The sequence below is a fragment of the Barbus barbus genome, assembly GCF_936440315.1.
Source record: "Barbus barbus genome assembly, chromosome: 37".
In the NCBI taxonomy this organism is placed as follows: Eukaryota; Metazoa; Chordata; class Actinopteri; order Cypriniformes; family Cyprinidae; genus Barbus; species Barbus barbus.
The window spans coordinates 13,271,054-13,287,822 of record NC_136715.1 but is presented as its reverse complement, the minus strand read 5'-3'; the positions used below and the strand labels follow the sequence as shown (position 1 = coordinate 13,287,822).

The window sequence follows — 16,769 nt, the reverse complement described above, 5'->3', positions numbered from 1 at the left end:
AATCTTGTCAAACTCTATATCATTCTGAGGGTCTAAGCCTCAAGCATCGACGACAGATCGCTGTTTTTCGATGGAAAGCTTATAAGGAATGAGTGGCACAAATTTGCTACATTTGTGTAAGCAGTACACATCCAAACACGCAGAGTAAAAAAGCCGTACGTACCTTTATCATTGTAATAACGAGCCACAAACGCGTCCACTGCTGAAATCCCAGTTTAGTTAGAGAGGTAAGGGTCCACAGAAAAACATCCCAGCGAGCACTTTTAGTCCAGCGAAACAATAACGTTGTAATAAGGATGAATATTCCTTTGTTTACGTTTCATTTCTTCAGAGAGTTATTGTTCGCGTCCGTTATGGAATAAATTACGCTCAAAAACAGCGTCTTGGTGGTAAAAAAACAAAACGATTTTGTAGAATACGGTCTTACAAACATAATGAGACCGTCTACGGAAAAAAAAGTCTCAGAAAAGCGGAATATAGATTATTTGAATTTGGCGCTCCCTCCTGCCGGCAGTGACGCTTCTGTGACGCACGCTGTCATCTGAGCGGGGCATAACTTAGCGATCTGCTTTATCCATAAAAAACTGTTTTTTTTTTCTTCTACATTTTTTATATGTGTGTGTGTGTATTGTGTGGGGAATGTGGCCGTGTCTGCATGATTATAATCTGTATGGACGCACATCAGCGTGTTTATTAGCGACTCTATGACGGCTATCATTGTGATTCATTGATCAGCTATTATTGATTATATGGCCCATCTGTTTGATTATAATCTGAATGGAAGCACATCAGCGTGTGTTTACTGACTCTATGACCATGTCTGGCAATATCACTTCACGTCTGGCAGTGATATTTATCATTGTAATAACGAATAACGAAGAATACTTCAGTATACATACTATATACAAAGCATTTTTTTCTATTTTTTTTCCTTTTTTATTACTCAAATAATTATTTTTGTATTTTTTAGTGCTCAAATAAATCTGTCTATTATTTTATAATTGAAAAACTATGCAGGAACATGTATAATGACTAAAATAGCTTGTATAATTCTGCAATCCATTTGGTGGTTATTTTTCCTCAAACAGGGGGGTGGGGGGACTATAAATAGTTTCAGAAAAAATATTGCAGGAATCTCATTTTTCATGGTATCTTCTTCAAATTTGAAATATGAACTGATGAGACACATGGCTTTCGATCCATTACTTTTCTGGATTGCTCCAGGACTTATTTCATGTATTTGTATATGAAATAAAAAAACATTCAGTGTGGAAAAATATTTTTCAAGGCACGTCAGTGTCTATAACTTTTTATCTTTTTGAGCATTATCAACTCTGGATGATAGATAGTAAAGCCCAGAGTCTCTTCTTTCCAAAGATACCTAATTTGTTTGTGTAAGCACACTTTGTCACAAACTGTTACCATTTTAATTCAGGTAGGTTATTTTCACCTGCGAGGCCCTAAATGGGGTTGAAGGTTAAAGTGTTAACAGGGTTTATCAAGCAAGCATTATATTATGTAAGTGCTTGTGGTAACACAAGTATTTAATAAATTATATTTTTTACAGTTATATTTTGGGTGTTTGTGATGCAACATTATTAAAAAAACTACCATCCCAGCCAGGGCTATCCTTAGGGAGGTGCAATTGGTGCGGATTCAATGGGCTCGTATTGAGGGGGACCAACCCCCATCCCCCAAGAACACAATCGGGAACGGACCAAGGGGGGCCTGGGCCTGTGCTGACCCTTATCCCACCTACAGGGGGGGGGTGCTGATTTTGTACGTTTGTCCACTGACAGAAATTATTAGTCTATAGTTTGAATGGTATGTTCATTTTAACAGTCTGAGGCATAACGCATAAAAAAAATTCATTTAAAAAAAGTTATGAAGTGATTTGCATTTTAAGGAGTTCAGCAAGATTTCTTTCTCTTAGGTGTCTTTTATACAGATAAGGAGCTGAGTTTTGGAGCACTTTCTTAGAGGGAGTGTTCCTAATATCAGTTTGTTACCTGTATAAAAGACACCTGTCCACAGAAGCAATCAAGCAGATTCCAAACTCTCCACCTTAGCCAAGACCAAAGAGCTGTCCAAGGATGTCAGGGATAAGATTGTAGACCTACACAAGGCTGGAATGGGCTACAAGACCATCGCCAAGAAGCTTGGTGAAAAGATAACAACAGTTGGTGTGATTATTCGCAAATGGAAGAAACACAAAATAACTGTCAATCTCCCTTGGTCTGGGGCTCCATGCAAGATCTCACCTCGTGGAGTTTCAGTGATCATGAGATCGGTGAGGAATCAGCCCAGAACTACACGGGAGGATCTTGTCAATGATCTCAAGGCAGCTGGGACTATAGTCACCAAGAAAACAACTGGTAACTTACTACGCTGTGAAGGACTGAAATCCTGCAGCGCCCGCAAGGTCCCTCTGCTCAAGAAAGCACATGTACAGGCCCGTCTGAAGTTTGCCAGTGATTGAGAGGAGAACTGGGTGAAAGTGTTGTGGTCAGATGAGACCAAAATTGAGCTCTTTGGCATCACCTCAACTCACCGTGTTTGGAGGAGGAATGCTGCCTATGACCCCCAAGAACACCATCCCCACCGTCAAACATGGAAATAGAAACCTTATGTTTGGGGGTGTTTTTCTGCTAAGGGGACAGGACAACTGCACCTCATCACAGGGATGATGGACAGGGCCATGTACCGTCAGGGTCAGGGCATTGAAAATGGGTCGTGGATGGGTATTCCAGCATGACAATGACCCAAAACATACGGCCAAGGCAACAAAGGAGTGGCTCAAGAAGAAGCACATTAAGGACCTGGAGTGGCGTAGCCAGTCTTCAGACCTTAATCCCATAGAAAATCTGTGGAGGGAGCTGAAGGTTCGAGTTGTCAAACGTCAGCCTCGAAACCTTAATGACTTGGAGAGGATCTGAAAAGAGGAGTGGGACAAAATCCCTCCTGAGATGTGTGTGAACCTTTGTGGCCAACTACAAGAAACGTCTGATCTCTGTGATTGCCAACAAGGGTTTTGCCACAAAGTACTAAGTCATGTTTTGTGAAGGGGCTAAATACTTATTTGACTCATTAAAATGTGTTTTTCTGGATTTTTATTTTTTTGTTCTGTCTCTCACTGTTCAAATAAACCTACCATTAAAATTATAGACTGATCATTTCGTTGTCAGTGAGCAAATGTACAAAATCAGCAGGGGATCAAATAATTGTTTTTTCCCCACTGTGTATATATATATATATATTTATTTTTTTAATTATTATTTATTTATTTATTGCAATTTTTTGTATTGTTATAAACTAACCTATAAAATCCTTAAGTGTGCAACATGTAAATCTCTAGATTTTTTTCTTAGACCTTAATAAAATAATAATAGCTTAAAAATATTTAAATTCAGAGATGCAAAAGTATACGAATACTCTGTTTTAAAAAAAGTGAATTAAATGCTTTGTTTTGCCATGATTTTTATGCGTTTTCACCGACACTGGAAGCCTCACAGAATCTATATTATAAATTTGTTTGCTATGAATGAGAGAAAAAGAGAAGCGCCATTAAACCCCAAGCCACCAGGAGGCGGTAAACATGTAACACTTGTATCCTATGACATCCTGACCGAAAAAAAAAACACAGGAAAAAGACAACTGCGTATTACTGCGACCGAGAACTGCAACTCAAACGCTCGTCTTCTGCTGTTGTCATTCCTCCACACAAATAGACAACTATAAACCGAGGATTAAGGCTTTTATAAGCCTTGGAATTCTCCTCAAGTTCTGGTTCAATAGCTGGGATGCATAATTTCCCTCTAAATTTTAACTTGTTTAATGGCAGGTATTGGAAATTTCACAGTAAAAAGGAAGATATATTTATTAGACATAGAAGTGCATTAAGCAACCGAAGAAGATTATTTACGCGGTCGTAAGAATCTGCAAGGGAGGCTTTTTTTTTCTTTTTTTTTATATTTGAATGTAATAGAGAGCCGTTTGTTTTTAAAGCGGGTTCTGTAGGAGACATCGAGGTTAGTGGTTATTTGGTTATAACCCAGTATTGGCTAGTTGTTTATATTTCTGTTTGAGCCGTATATTTCTCCAAACTAACGTGCTAAACATTGTTTTGGTTTGGTGTAACGGCGGAATAACTGGCCGATGGTTGTTTATCAAAGAAACTGACATCTAGTGGCGCTAAAGACTCAGTGCAATTCTGTCAGTATATATATATATATATATAATAAAGTTGAATTAACCATGAAGCTCCTGGAAAACTCAAGTTTTGAGGCCATAAACAGTTTGCTCACAATTGAAACGGGAGACTGTAAGATAATTGGACGGTAAGTGCTCAATACTTGGTTTTATAAACAACATTTACATATCTGAACACTATCAGTGCATATAAAGAGGAACTGAGTAAATCGCATGTTAGTCACACTGTTCTGGTGTCAGAGTGCTATTTAAAGTATTTTTTTCTAATGACACTGCTGTGATGTTTCTGTAGTATTGAGAGCTACTCCTGTAAGATGGCAGGTGACGACAAGCAGATGTTTAAGCAGTTTTGTCAGGAGGGGCAGCCGCATGTCCTGGAGGCGTTGTCTCCTCCGCAGAGCTCAGGAATCAGCCCCAACAAGTAAGTCAAAGACTTTTCTTGAGGTACCCCCTCACTTACACACAATTACAATACATGTCTTCCAGAAAGTCAAAAACTTGCACATTCACTGAAAGATGTTTTACTTTCAGACTGAGTCAGAGTTTGGATGACGGGGAGGGTCCTCTCTCGGACAAGTGCAGCAGGAAGACACTCTTTTACCTGATCGCCACTCTCAATGAATCCTTCCGGCCGGACTACGACTTCAGTCGCACCAAAGGCCACGATTTCAGCAAGGAGCCCAGTGTTAATTGGGTAATTTTGATGTAAAATGGTTACAATTTCTGAAACAACATATGCACTCATTTTAATGTATATAGAATGGGGCATTATAAAACTATTGTAAAACATAATTCATGGTTTCCGCAGGTGTTTAATGCAGTGAACAGCAGTTTGTCTGCTGCTGCGGGTGAGGTGTACAGTCACCTACAGCCTCAGTTATGGGAGGCTCTAGACAAGGAGATCAGTCTTGCTGAATGTGACATATACAGGTAGATATTCTGCTTTTAAAATCCAGGTTCAGTCAGGCGTTCCTAAAATTTGATGCATGCTTTTGAATTGTGTTTGTTTGAATGATACAGCACAAAATTATTAAGCAAGCTCTGATTGCATTCTGTGACAGCTACAATCCAGATCTGGATTCCGACCCTTATGGAGAAGAAGGCAACCTCTGGTCCTTCAACTACTTCTTTTATAACAAAAGACTGAAGAGGATTGTCTTCTTCACATGCCGTTCTGTCAGGTGAGTATCTTTTTGTCAGGGAGAAAGCCATGCAGCATCAACAAATAAAAAAAAGTTATCTTTGTAATGATAGAGGAAATGATTTCATTACAGATTACAAATTATGTTATGTGGGGGTGGAAGAACACTTTTATTCTGCATGGATACATTGAATCGATCAAAAGTCGCAGTAAATACATTTATAATATGCAACATATTTTTATTTCAAATAAATGCTGTTCTTTTGAACTTTATCAAAGAATCACAAATGTAGCACAACTGTCAAAAGTGTCTTTAGCACCAAATTGGGATATTAGAATAGTTTCTGAATGATAATAATAAAATTATTATCAGTGTTGCCATCACAGGATTATTTTTTTTTTTTTTACATAGTTATGTTATATCATTGTGATATTTTACAATATTACTTTATGTATATTGCTTTAGTGAACATAACTGACTTTTAAAAAAATGCAAAGAATCTTACTGACCTTTTGAATGGTAGTCTATTTATACAATTTATTTACATTATTATTATTATTATTATTATTATTATTAAAGATCAGCTGGTCCAACGTGGGGAGAAAAAAAAATCAATTTTTGTGTTTGTGATCCTTTAGTCTTTTCATGGCTCCACAAGACTCTGGCATTGACACTGAACTGGATCTGGAGTTAGATGAGGGCAGCTATGAGGAAGAGGAAGAGGGCAACATGGATGAAGAGAGGTGAGCAACTAAGCGAACTGCACTGTTATTATTTATTATCACTTCTCTAGGAAGTACTGTATCATGAACCCCCATGTAATGCGTTATCATCATCCAGATTTGACTGAAAAATGACTGCAAATAAATCATGTGGTTCCAGTGTATTTGCTAGTGTAGAGCCAACAGCCAAAAGTAACATTGCAGTGTAACTGTAAACAATATTACTCTGATATTACCAGACTGTGTTATTGAAGTCAATGATGCATTGATGGGTCTTTCCACAGGTATGGTGCACTGTGTGCCTGATGAAGCCTTGTCTCCCCCTTGTCATCTGAAGCCAGCATCTCTTACCTGAGTTTTAATTCCCTGTTGTTATTTTTTTCCTGTTTCTTATTCCATTTTATATATTGTTGCTTTTTTAACATTGCACTTTTAGCATTTTACTTGTACTTTACATTCTCTTAATGTTCCTCTGAATTTCACTGGAGGGAACATGTGTGAACATGTTATTTTTACTTTATTATTTTTTTTTTCCCATTTCCAAAGAGGTCGTTTTATTTGTATCTGAATGCAAGTATATAAGGTTTATTCTCCCTGTCTGTTTTCCCCCTTCTCCCTCGCTTTTTATTTTTTATTATTATTATTATTTTGTTACCCAAACCTCATTGATTTATTCACGTTCATGATTTAGACAATTTTTTATGGCTCCAAGAACTTTACAAGAGTATTTCCACTAGGTGGCATCCTTCAACATCCATGTTTTCTGTCTCTGGTTATTTACTGCTTTAGTTAAATTTATTTGTGAAGCTTATTTTAAGTTGTAAGGCTTTTTGAGCATTAAATAAAGAACTGTAGGTCAGAAGAAAGTAAGTCATATTTCACATTTAAATGTTATTTTGAGTTGACATATTTTTGAGTCTTATGCATGCTTATAACTCGTTTCTGTTATATCAACATCCCCCTGAATTCTTTTCACTATTAATTACAATAGAAGTTAATGGATGTGTGTCGTTTTGTTTTGTAGGATGTAATATATTTTCCTGCAACTTTCTTGCCTTAGGAAAAAAAAAATATTTAAACAGATGTCAGCGTAAACATCACCCAGTAAATTTATTGGTGTCTTGACCTATCCAACTTCCTTTTTATAGTTGTGCCCCCAAAGCTAACAAATATGTGAAAGGAAAACCTTGATGGGTTTGTGAAGTTTAGTTTTTGTAAAGATTTTATTTGTTATGACTGGTTTTTATTTGGATTTCGTAACATATGTGAGGTGTATAACGTGAAGTAAACATTTCAGTTCTGCTTTCTTCCATGAAGACCTGTTTGTGGTGACTTATTTTTGTGTTGTTTGACAACACATTTGACTCTTGATATTGTTTGCTGATGTGTTTATAGCTGTAGATCTAACATGGTTCTGTGGATGTTGATTATCTATAAATGCTGAGTGGGTGTTAGTGACTATTTCTCAACTTCTCAACTATTACATCCTGGTAGTACGGAGCCCGGCACGTCACCTGTAGGAGGAAAAAAAAAACAATCTGTGGCGACTGTTTTGCAGTCCGTCCCCTCAGTTTATAAACCGTGTTCACGAATTCTTAAACCGTTCCCTCGGTTTAGCAAATCATGCCCATGGGTTAATAAACCGTACCCACGAATTTTCCAATTCTCTGTCTTGTGTACGAGGTGGAATACGACGATTTAATAAGAAAGATGTGCGTCAAAATCTTGTTTAATTTGTGATAATCTTAGCACTTGATTATTATTGTATAATAAACCTGGCGTGACTGAGTAATTTGTTCTACTTTTGGTAGTCGTTTTGGATAAAAGCTTCTTCTAAATGCACAAGTAGCCTAACCTAAATGTATGGGCCATTCTACCGAATGGGTGTCATTTCTGTCCCCAGGAAATTATAGGTACAAACATGCATAAAAATGAACTATAAAATACATTTTATTATTAAGCAAAGTGTCCTGCACATTAATCTAACTGCAAATTGAAGATGTATAATTTAAAAAAATATTAAAAACTACCTAAAACACTGAAAATATAGCATTTGTGCATGATGTAGCATTTTAATATGAAATATGTTTAAAATTTTGCATTTTTGTGTACCTCCATATCTCATCTGTGCTTTAAATAGATTTATTTCAAAATAAATGTATAATATTTTGGATAAAATACACATTTTAATCGTGTCCCCAGGTTTTCACTCAGTCCTGTTCCCCAAACACATTCTCCCTCTAAAAAAATAGGAAAATTCCACAAGACACAATTTCAACATAATATTGCAACATCTGGATCTTCTGAAGGTAATGAAATGATCGGAAGCATGCGGTCTTATTTTCTTTTCTGTATGATATTGTATTTGTGGCTGGGAGCGTCATTATAAATATACTGTCCTGTTACCTAAATTATTTCTTAGATTATTTTAATTTATTTTTGTTTATGTATGTACTCCATTTGGCTAGATTATATGTATTTGCTCATTTTATCCTAAAATCTCAATCCTGTTACTTTCAGTCTTGTTACTCATGTACTCATATATCCTATACTTATAGTAGCTGAGTAAAAGTAACAGGAGTGAGTAGTGTCATCAGATTTATTCATGTAAATATTAGGCTACATCCATATTGGTCTAGACAAACCATTTTTCTCAATGTTTTGGCCTTCTTTCCACACCGAGACTATGCTTTTGCCCAGAGAAAACGTATGGTTGTTCCTGCATTGTTCTTTTATATTCCTGCAAGTATGACAGAAAATGTATGATTTCTGTCCTGTGGCAATTATGTATTAGACTCATATATTGTGAGCTGCGCTATAAGAAAACAATATCCACAGAAAAACTGAAAATATATTAAGTTTATTATTTTCAATATCAATTTTAACTTAATATTTATTATTTTTTCATTATTTAATATCTCATAACCCTAACAAAAACCTCTGCAGACCACTAGATGTAAATAGAAACATGATTTGGCCTTTTTTAGCAGTGAGGTCAGCTCACTAGTCAATGTTCAACACTTTCACTATATCGGTGCGGGCATTAATACCTGTTTCATTCCTGTTACTAAATATTTTTTTCTTTAAAAAATAAAGTTAAACCACTATTTTTTTAATTAAGTACATAAACTATAATTTATCCCATTGTTTAATAAATAGCATCAAAGTTTGTGTACTATAGAAAAATACATCTTGTGTAGATAAATGGTGATTTTTTTATGATTAAAAGGGATTTTTTTTTTTTTTTACCATGAAACCAACAATTTCTTTAAAAATAAACACCTGCCTGAGGGGGAAATGAAGGAATTTGTTGACATATTTTTAAACATGCTTTTTAAAAGACATTAGAGTTTTGGTAACAGGATTGAGAAAAATGCATCCATCTTCCACTTAAAAAATGTGTAAAAAATTAAATAAAGTTACCTGAGATAGGCCAATACAGATTTTGAATAGTTAAACGTGTATTACTAGATTCAGTATTTAAAAAAGAGTTTAAATTAAGAGTTTTTGAAGCAAATGGCATCCATTCGGTGGAATGGCCCGTATAATAATAATAATAATAATAATTTATTATTATTAATAGGCTAAATAAATGAGTGCACTTAAGACAGTAAAATGTTTATCATAAAATAATCCATGAATGCTTTCTTTTTAAATAACCTTTTACAGTTTTGGAAATGTGTTTGTGTAGCTACTATTCATTCTTAACATGAAGACTTATTTTCAGTAGCCCCTCACTCCACATGTGGGTGGGATCCACATCTAGGGGGTGGAGATTGGTAGGTTTAGGGGTGGGGATGGGTGGGTTTAAGGATCAGGGGGTGGAGACGGGTAGGTTCAGGTGTATGGAGTTGGATCTAGATCCAACCCCGCCCCCTGGATCTTGTGTTCTGCAGTGAGGACCATCTCATTATTTCGGTGATTTTATTATACTAAGCTTTTACCCCGTAGTTTCACTGTTAATGTTAGGTCTATTATAACATTACATTCAGTTGGAGAGCAAAGGAATGACAACATAGTCGGTACATTGTTTGTTTTGTATTGCTTTTTACTTTCTCCTCTTGAAACCTATAGGGTTTTTTTTTTTTTTTTTTTTTTTTTAGAAAATTCAGGAAATTTTCTATTCTTCTTTTTTAGCGTTTATTTATACAGGCGGCGGTGTTTTATCCTATTGGTGAGTAAAATAATGGGGGCGGGGCCACAAATCCGTGCGTTTACAAACCCGTGGGAACGGATTGCGAAAGCGTGCGATGGATTATGAATTTGTGGGTACACAGACTCAAAAACCGAGGGCACGGTTTACAAAATTTGAGTGCACGGATTGGAAATTCGTGGGTACGGTTTATAAACTGAGGGGACGAATTGCAAAACCGTCGCCACGGATTGTTTTTTTTTTCTCCTACAGGTGGCGTGCCGGGCTCCGTATGTTTGCCACATGGGGTGTTTCTCAAACGGAGGGCTGCATATCTCGGCTGTCACGTCATGAAATGTTACTGAAGGCCGTCTCAGTCGAAGACAGCCTTCGTTTCGCGTCCTTGGATGCATGGGATGTATCCTCCGCGACCTTTAATCGCCCACAATCCTTTTCATGAAAATAAACTGACGAAAAACATGTCAGTACTGAGCAGCCTTGCGTTTGAGAAGCGTCCCTCGATTGATAGTGAACGAATTTGTCTGATCAGATTCAGTGCTGTTGCTTAGTCTTTCTACTGTGGCTTGAATAAATAACACCCAACTCACGATGAGCGCTATAGTTTATATTGTCCGCTGTTACAGTATGTGTTGGAGGACCTCTTGAAGATCTGGCCATATGTGGTGAAGTTGCAAACTTACTGAATTCCTTTTCTGTTTTAGATTTGACTGTGACCCATCTATGTTTGTAATTTTGAGCACTTCGATGTATCACAGCGTTGCACCAGTATAAGAACAGGATACCAGCAGAGAGATGTAAGATCACTTTTGCTCTTAATTTCATAGGTTAGTTCTACAAATGTTTTGAGTAATAATCCTAAAAAAAATCAAGGATGAGCCCCATTGGATGCAGATCCATGCATTAATGATACATTAACATTTCCTTCTTGGCAGCTTAACACATTTTTATGAATATTCTTTTAAAGAGCATTTTTGTTATTTTGAAAATGCTGTGCCAAATAAATATTTACTGACAATGTGCACTGATTGCGATTTTTACTTCAGAAAACACATTCTTATTATAAAACCTTGGTGGGATAAAAAAAAAAGTACTGCTTTTTGTACTGAAAGTGAAGATTTAAATATCATTAAATCAGGCCAAATCTCATAAGCAACAAGGCAGTCTTGATTTTTTTTTATTTTTCCTTTTATTTGTACTGGCAACAACAAAATACTTGTTTGTAGGTATTTCAACCCTTGAAACAACAACAAATGTAGTGTCCACTTCTCGCTAGTAACAAAAAGATATCTACAAAATGACAGGTACTTTAACGAAAAAAGAGTGAACGCATTGCATGCAGACATCACAAACGATAACGTATGTAAAGCCTTTGTTTCGCCCGACAGGCACACCTCTAAACCATTATATGGATGCTTCCTGTGGTGCATGATTTGCCCCACATCCCTTCAGGGTTAAACCTGCTCTACAGCACAAATACGTAGTTTAACAGATGGAAAGACATTTACAAAAGAGACTTGCAGAAAACACAGAACCTTTTTGAATTCTTCACATGAAAAGGAAACATGAGCACTCGTGCTGACCCGTTGCAGATACACACGCTCAGACTGGGGGAGAAAAAACTCAAATCTTTGGTACTTTAAGTCCAACAACAACATTGGCTGTTTTACTGAAGAAATAAAAGGCACTTTAAATAGTCAAATCTGTATTTTCCACTGCAAAAATATGTAAACAGTACATAAAGGCACAAAGTGTGCATCAAGTATACCAGGAATTAAGTTAGAGGTACTTTAATTTACACAACATGGGTGTACAATGGGAAATCCATGCACTAATTAGACAATACTGATGTTAAAATCATGTGCACGAGGCTCATGACTTTCTTTCAGGAACGAAGCTGTGCCGTGACGTCTGCTAGGAAAACAGCATTTTTTGTCTTCCGGTGTCGTTTTCTTGGAGAGATTACCACAAATGGATATTTTCAGAGGTAAGAAACACAGTTACTTCTGTCTGTAAAGACTACAAGGTCAGTCTCTGGGCCCTCCCGAACACCTCAGCAGTTCCTCGCAAGGTAAAAAAACAGTACTGTTTTAGTTACTGGAATCTCTTGCATTTGATGCCCTTGAACTCTGCATACCTTACGAGGCAATTTCTCTTTCTCCATAGAGTCCAATCCCCCTGATTGTGGGTAAACAGAATAAAGCAGCTCATTAACAAGCTTCATTCTCATTTGGTTCAAAATCAGGCACCACCTGATCTGTCGAATGTCTGGTGCTGGAGTGCTGGTTGAGGGATACGTTGTTGTTACAGTGGAGCCACGGGTGGAGGAGTAGATCTCCAGCCTCGAGCCTCTCCGAGGGAGACTTCCTCAGCATGCAACACACCAGTGACTTAGCCCTGGGTGAAAGAGTCTCTGGGATGTTGAACGCACCCCTGCGAATTTTGCTGAACAGTGCTGTGGGTTCCACGTCCTGAAATGGATAACGTCCTACTAGCAAGGTGTAGAGGACAACGCCAAGGCTCCATACATCGGCAGCCTTCCCTGAGTATGAGTGCCGTGAGTTTAAGATCTCCGGGCCGACGTAGGCTGGGCAGCCATGTTTGTCCGTCAGCGAATCGTCATTCCCGTTAAGAAGACAGGAGTCCTCCAGGTTTTGCAAGACTAGCTTTGTTCTGAGGAAACAAAAGAACATCTATCAGCCACCTGATACTGGAAAATATTTGCTATATGAACTTTTTTTTTTATTATTATTTAACCATTTATTTTATATTAATCTACAATTCATTTATACATTATTTAATATAGTAGGTAATATAAAAGTTTTTATACTATATATTTAAATTTAACAACACCTTTACGGAGTAATCATGTTATACCTAAACAACGCCAATAAAAATATTAAAATTCTGTCCAATACCAATAAGCAAATAATTATTTTTCTTATGTAAATAACCAATATTAAAATTCTAAAAGTCTTTTTAAATGCTATCATTAAATTTAGCATTACAACAATAAAAAAATGGATATGAATTTTAAGCTTTGCTAAAGATTACCTTTAACAATGTTATCAAATTATTAATGCTTTAAAAAAAATAGCCTTTAGTTAGCATTAAACAACAACTAAGGTCATTGAAAAGTAAAAATAGGGGAAATGCGCGATTAATTAAATTCAATACTGTGCGCAAAAAAAGTTCTGTAATATTTGCTGGCATTTAATATTATGCATCCCTACTACCAAGAGCAGATGTGACTTAGTTAGCTAGTAATTAAAGAATAAAGTAGAGTTACTGACCTCTGTGGATCGGTGAACACGAACTTGCGCAGTTTGAGGTCTCTTAAAATGACACCGTTCTCATGACAGTGTGCGACCGCGGCTGCCATCTGGCCAAACAGGCGCACTGCCTCATCCTCCTGCAGCCTCTTGCAGGTGCGCACGTATGAGTGCATGTCTCCATAGTTACGCTCAAAGAATGTGTACACATTGGCCTCCCCTAGCACCACCTCTGAGATCTTGCAGATGTTGCTGTGTGGAAGCAGACGTGTGTAGGGTGCGATGAACTCGTGATACTTCTTAATGGAAAACACCTGGTGGCAACATACCAAAACAAGATGATTATTTATCCCTCTTTACATACTTATATTAACAGAAACTACAATGAAGCATCTATGCTCACCTTGCATGTGTACTCCTGTTCTGTGACCTGATGAACTGCTCTGAACGTCTGAGCTCCTTCTGTGGCCTCCAGCAGGATGTAGGGCCCAATACGCGAGACGTGGTGCTTCTCTGACCCTGGCTGCTCAAGGGTCTGGGACAGGGGGCGAAGACAGGGTGTGAGACCCGGGGATGAAGGCTGGCTGAGTCTGCGGCGCTTGCATTTGAAGGTATCGGTGTTGTGAGAGTCCTCGAAGTCTACTCGCTTCAGCTGCAGTGGATTTGTAGGAGTTGACAGGTTCATACTCATCTGTGACAAAAACAAGGCTGGGTAAGTTTGTGACAGCATGACTTAACGTACCATAAAGGTTGATTGGATGAAGAATTAAGAGTCTATGCATGCACAAAGCTGAAAAGGAAAACTGATCAAAATGAGTGCATTTGATTATTGCGCCACACTCTAACACTCAGTAACCAACTAACTAACCAACTCAACAAGAATGGGAGGTTCGTTTATATTGTGTAATTGAAAACTATTGAATGACTATTTGATGAGCAGGGTTTCTCGATCACACTGACTCGAGCTCTTTTCGAGATGTGAGTCATTCAGTGTTTAAGTTATTACACATTCAAGCGTACGTCATAGAATGACGTAGCTTAGTTTCCTCCACTTCACCATTTGAAACGAAGTTGTTCTATTAAAAATATTCATGTTTTTCGTTTTTGTTTAGAAGATGTTTTTAAACATTTTCGTGTGTGAGGTTGACCCAGATCACGTCGGACTCGAACCTAAACCCCCAGAGCGAGCGGTTTTTAGCATAAACTTAAACCACTACGTCGAAGCTCTCAGTTGAATAAAAGATTCAAGTAATATGCTCAAAATACCCAATAGATAGGATGTGATATCCAAGTTGACAAGGTTCAAACAATAGCATGCGCTGCATCACTTTCCTTGTAAAGTTTAACCACAAAGTTTTTTCTCAATAATCGTTTAAATGGGAAAGTTGATCAATAATTGAACTAATCTTAAAGGACTCTTGGTTGGATGCAGGCTACTAAACAGAGGTTAATGTGACGCTTAAAGGTTTACAGGACTTACCTCGCTGCTTAGACAAAGGACCCGCTCCTCTCCAAAACAGAACAATGAAAACTACAGGCGCACTTAGTTGTGTCTACTTGTCAGAGAACATTTCCACCGGGGAAACATACAATATTATGAAATGAGCACTGGGAAACCGTCAGCTGTAGTTAAGTCTCGGCATATGAGAGAAAATGTAGTCTCCAATGAATGCAGAATAAATATGAGTCCGTATGAAAGGTGCCTTATACAGTAGGTGATATGAAAAATAACTCCGGCTTCAAAGTGTTTTGCAGATATCCGTGCACAATTAGACCTTTTCCATGCGTATTCTGTCCCTTTCTTTGTCCTGGAGATTGAGCAAATTGATACTTGTCTGGCGGCAACACCAAGAGATCTTCAGCTGTTGGCACGAATGTCTTTGTTCCTTATTCCCGCTGAATGAACTCGTCCTGCATGGACAATATTTCCTTGGATCTTGATTTTCACTGTTGGTATAACGTCCTTTGGTGGTCGGATGTAGTTTTAGATCTTTCACGGCGAGTACCGGTCTAATAAAACTAAAATAAAATGCTGTTAAACGCACTTAACTAAGTTTTGCGATACGATACACAAGGAATTGTCTGAAGAAAGTTTAACTGGAGGACGCGTCCGACAGCACAGAAATGAAAAAGCAGTCCTTTGGTTGGCCGAAATAAAGGTTCTTTTCGTACTGAGATCACAAATCAGAGGTGGCCCCTCCGACTGTAAAGTCTCACTTTGGCTGGGCACGTCTATAATATGCTCAGTGTTACACCAGCCTGACTCGATGATGCTGTTCTTAGTAAGATTGCGACATCTTGGCTCCGCCCCTCGGGTCTGACGACATCCAGTACAGAGCTTCGCAACAGTACGCACTACTTTTGAAGCTTGCAAGGGGTGGATTGCAAACACAAAGCGTAGCGTTTAATGGAAAAATTTAGCCAATGTAACGCAGTAAACACCGCTAAAATGACCACGACACCTTGACGGTTTTCAAAAGCAGCGAATATGCAGTGCACAATGTGCTGTCGATATAGCCTCCTATTGAATTTCAACGGAGAGGGGAAATAAACAAAGTAATATAATAGATCGAGTGAATGTACATTAAAGCGAGCGAAACCCGTGCTATATGTGTTGCTATATATAAGTTAAGTTTGTTATTTTTGTCGTTATGAAGATGAAAGCCCCACCCCCTGTGTATGACTCAATACTAGTGAAGGTGTTGCACATCAAATGTCTGTCAGGGCGACATGCAGGTAGATGACAGATATAGAGCAAAATACGAAATATGAACCCATTGAAAATAAATGTGTCGTTTCTCCTAAACATCAATAATATTACATGGAGTTTACATGTTTCTCTTTTCTCAGGTCTCTTCTAGAAAGCTCAACAATGTGTGTTCAGATTTGCAGAGATACAAAAAGTCAGACATTTCAATATGAACTCAAACAGTTTTCATTATGTTCTCCCAATTTTTATGGCGTTCATATACATTTTACTACTTAGGCTACCTTTGGTCAACAATTGTCTCATTTTAGATCTGTTTAGTCGAGATGTTAAATGACATGAGGCTCATTTAAACCGCCTTGAGGTAAGTTCCCTCTAGGAAGGCATGGTCAGTGAGCTAATCTTAACATAATTCCAAGTTAAGTATTGCAGCTGCATTGTGTGTTATTCGATTTCAGTCTGTATTATTGCTGGAGTACTGATTATTTAGTAGCCTACACTGCATGTTTATCTCACAGATGACCTACACTAAGCAGGCTGCAGAGACAAACCCTGTAACATTATACA

At 37.6% G+C, this 16,769-nt stretch overlaps 2 protein-coding genes across 3 annotated transcripts; one reads left to right on the top strand and one right to left on the bottom strand.

The window, feature by feature from the left end:
- Positions 1-3,623: 3,623 nt before the first annotated feature.
- On the top strand, positions 3,624-7,530 carry LOC306856654 (repressor of RNA polymerase III transcription MAF1 homolog). Of its 2 annotated transcripts, none has more exons than XM_079396017.1 (7): positions 3,624-4,337; positions 4,502-4,630; positions 4,741-4,903; positions 5,018-5,139; positions 5,271-5,390; positions 5,990-6,094; positions 6,358-7,530. In XM_079396017.1, exons 1-7 carry the CDS (start codon positions 4,255-4,257, stop codon positions 6,377-6,379), a joined length of 744 nt encoding a protein of 247 aa, XP_079252143.1. In that variant the 5' UTR covers positions 3,624-4,254; the 3' UTR covers positions 6,380-7,530. The 2 variants fall into 2 exon arrangements, with proteins under 2 accessions (XP_079252143.1, XP_079252144.1); XM_079396018.1 differs by having other exon boundaries at positions 3,649-4,028.
- A 3,888-nt stretch (positions 7,531-11,418) lies between these two features.
- LOC306856954 (tribbles homolog 2-like) lies at positions 11,419-15,756 on the bottom strand. The gene is made up of 4 exons (XM_079396533.1): positions 14,976-15,756; positions 13,899-14,186; positions 13,517-13,809; positions 11,419-12,896 (listed from the first exon to the last, which is right to left on the bottom strand). The coding sequence occupies exons 2-4, from the start codon at positions 14,184-14,186 to the stop codon at positions 12,434-12,436; spliced, it is 1,044 nt and encodes a 347-aa protein (XP_079252659.1). The 5' UTR covers positions 14,976-15,756; the 3' UTR covers positions 11,419-12,433.
- Between the last annotated feature and the right edge of the window lie 1,013 nt (positions 15,757-16,769).

Coding starts and splice junctions, on each gene's coding strand:
- LOC306856654 (XM_079396017.1), top strand. CDS start 4,255: ATGAAGCTCCTGGAAAACTCAAGTTTTGAGGCCATAAACAGTTTGCTC. Junction 4,338..4,501: donor GACTGTAAGATAATTGGACG/GTAAGTGCTCAA, acceptor ATGTTTCTGTAG/TATTGAGAGCTACTCCTGTA. Junction 5,391..5,989: donor TTCACATGCCGTTCTGTCAG/GTGAGTATCTTT, acceptor GTGATCCTTTAG/TCTTTTCATGGCTCCACAAG.
- LOC306856954 (XM_079396533.1), bottom strand. CDS start 14,186: ATGAGTATGAACCTGTCAACTCCTACAAATCCACTGCAGCTGAAGCGA. Junction 13,810..13,898: donor AACAGGAGTACACATGCAAG/GTGAGCATAGAT, acceptor TGTTGCCACCAG/GTGTTTTCCATTAAGAAGTA. Junction 12,897..13,516: donor GTGTTCACCGATCCACAGAG/GTCAGTAACTCT, acceptor TTGTTTCCTCAG/AACAAAGCTAGTCTTGCAAA.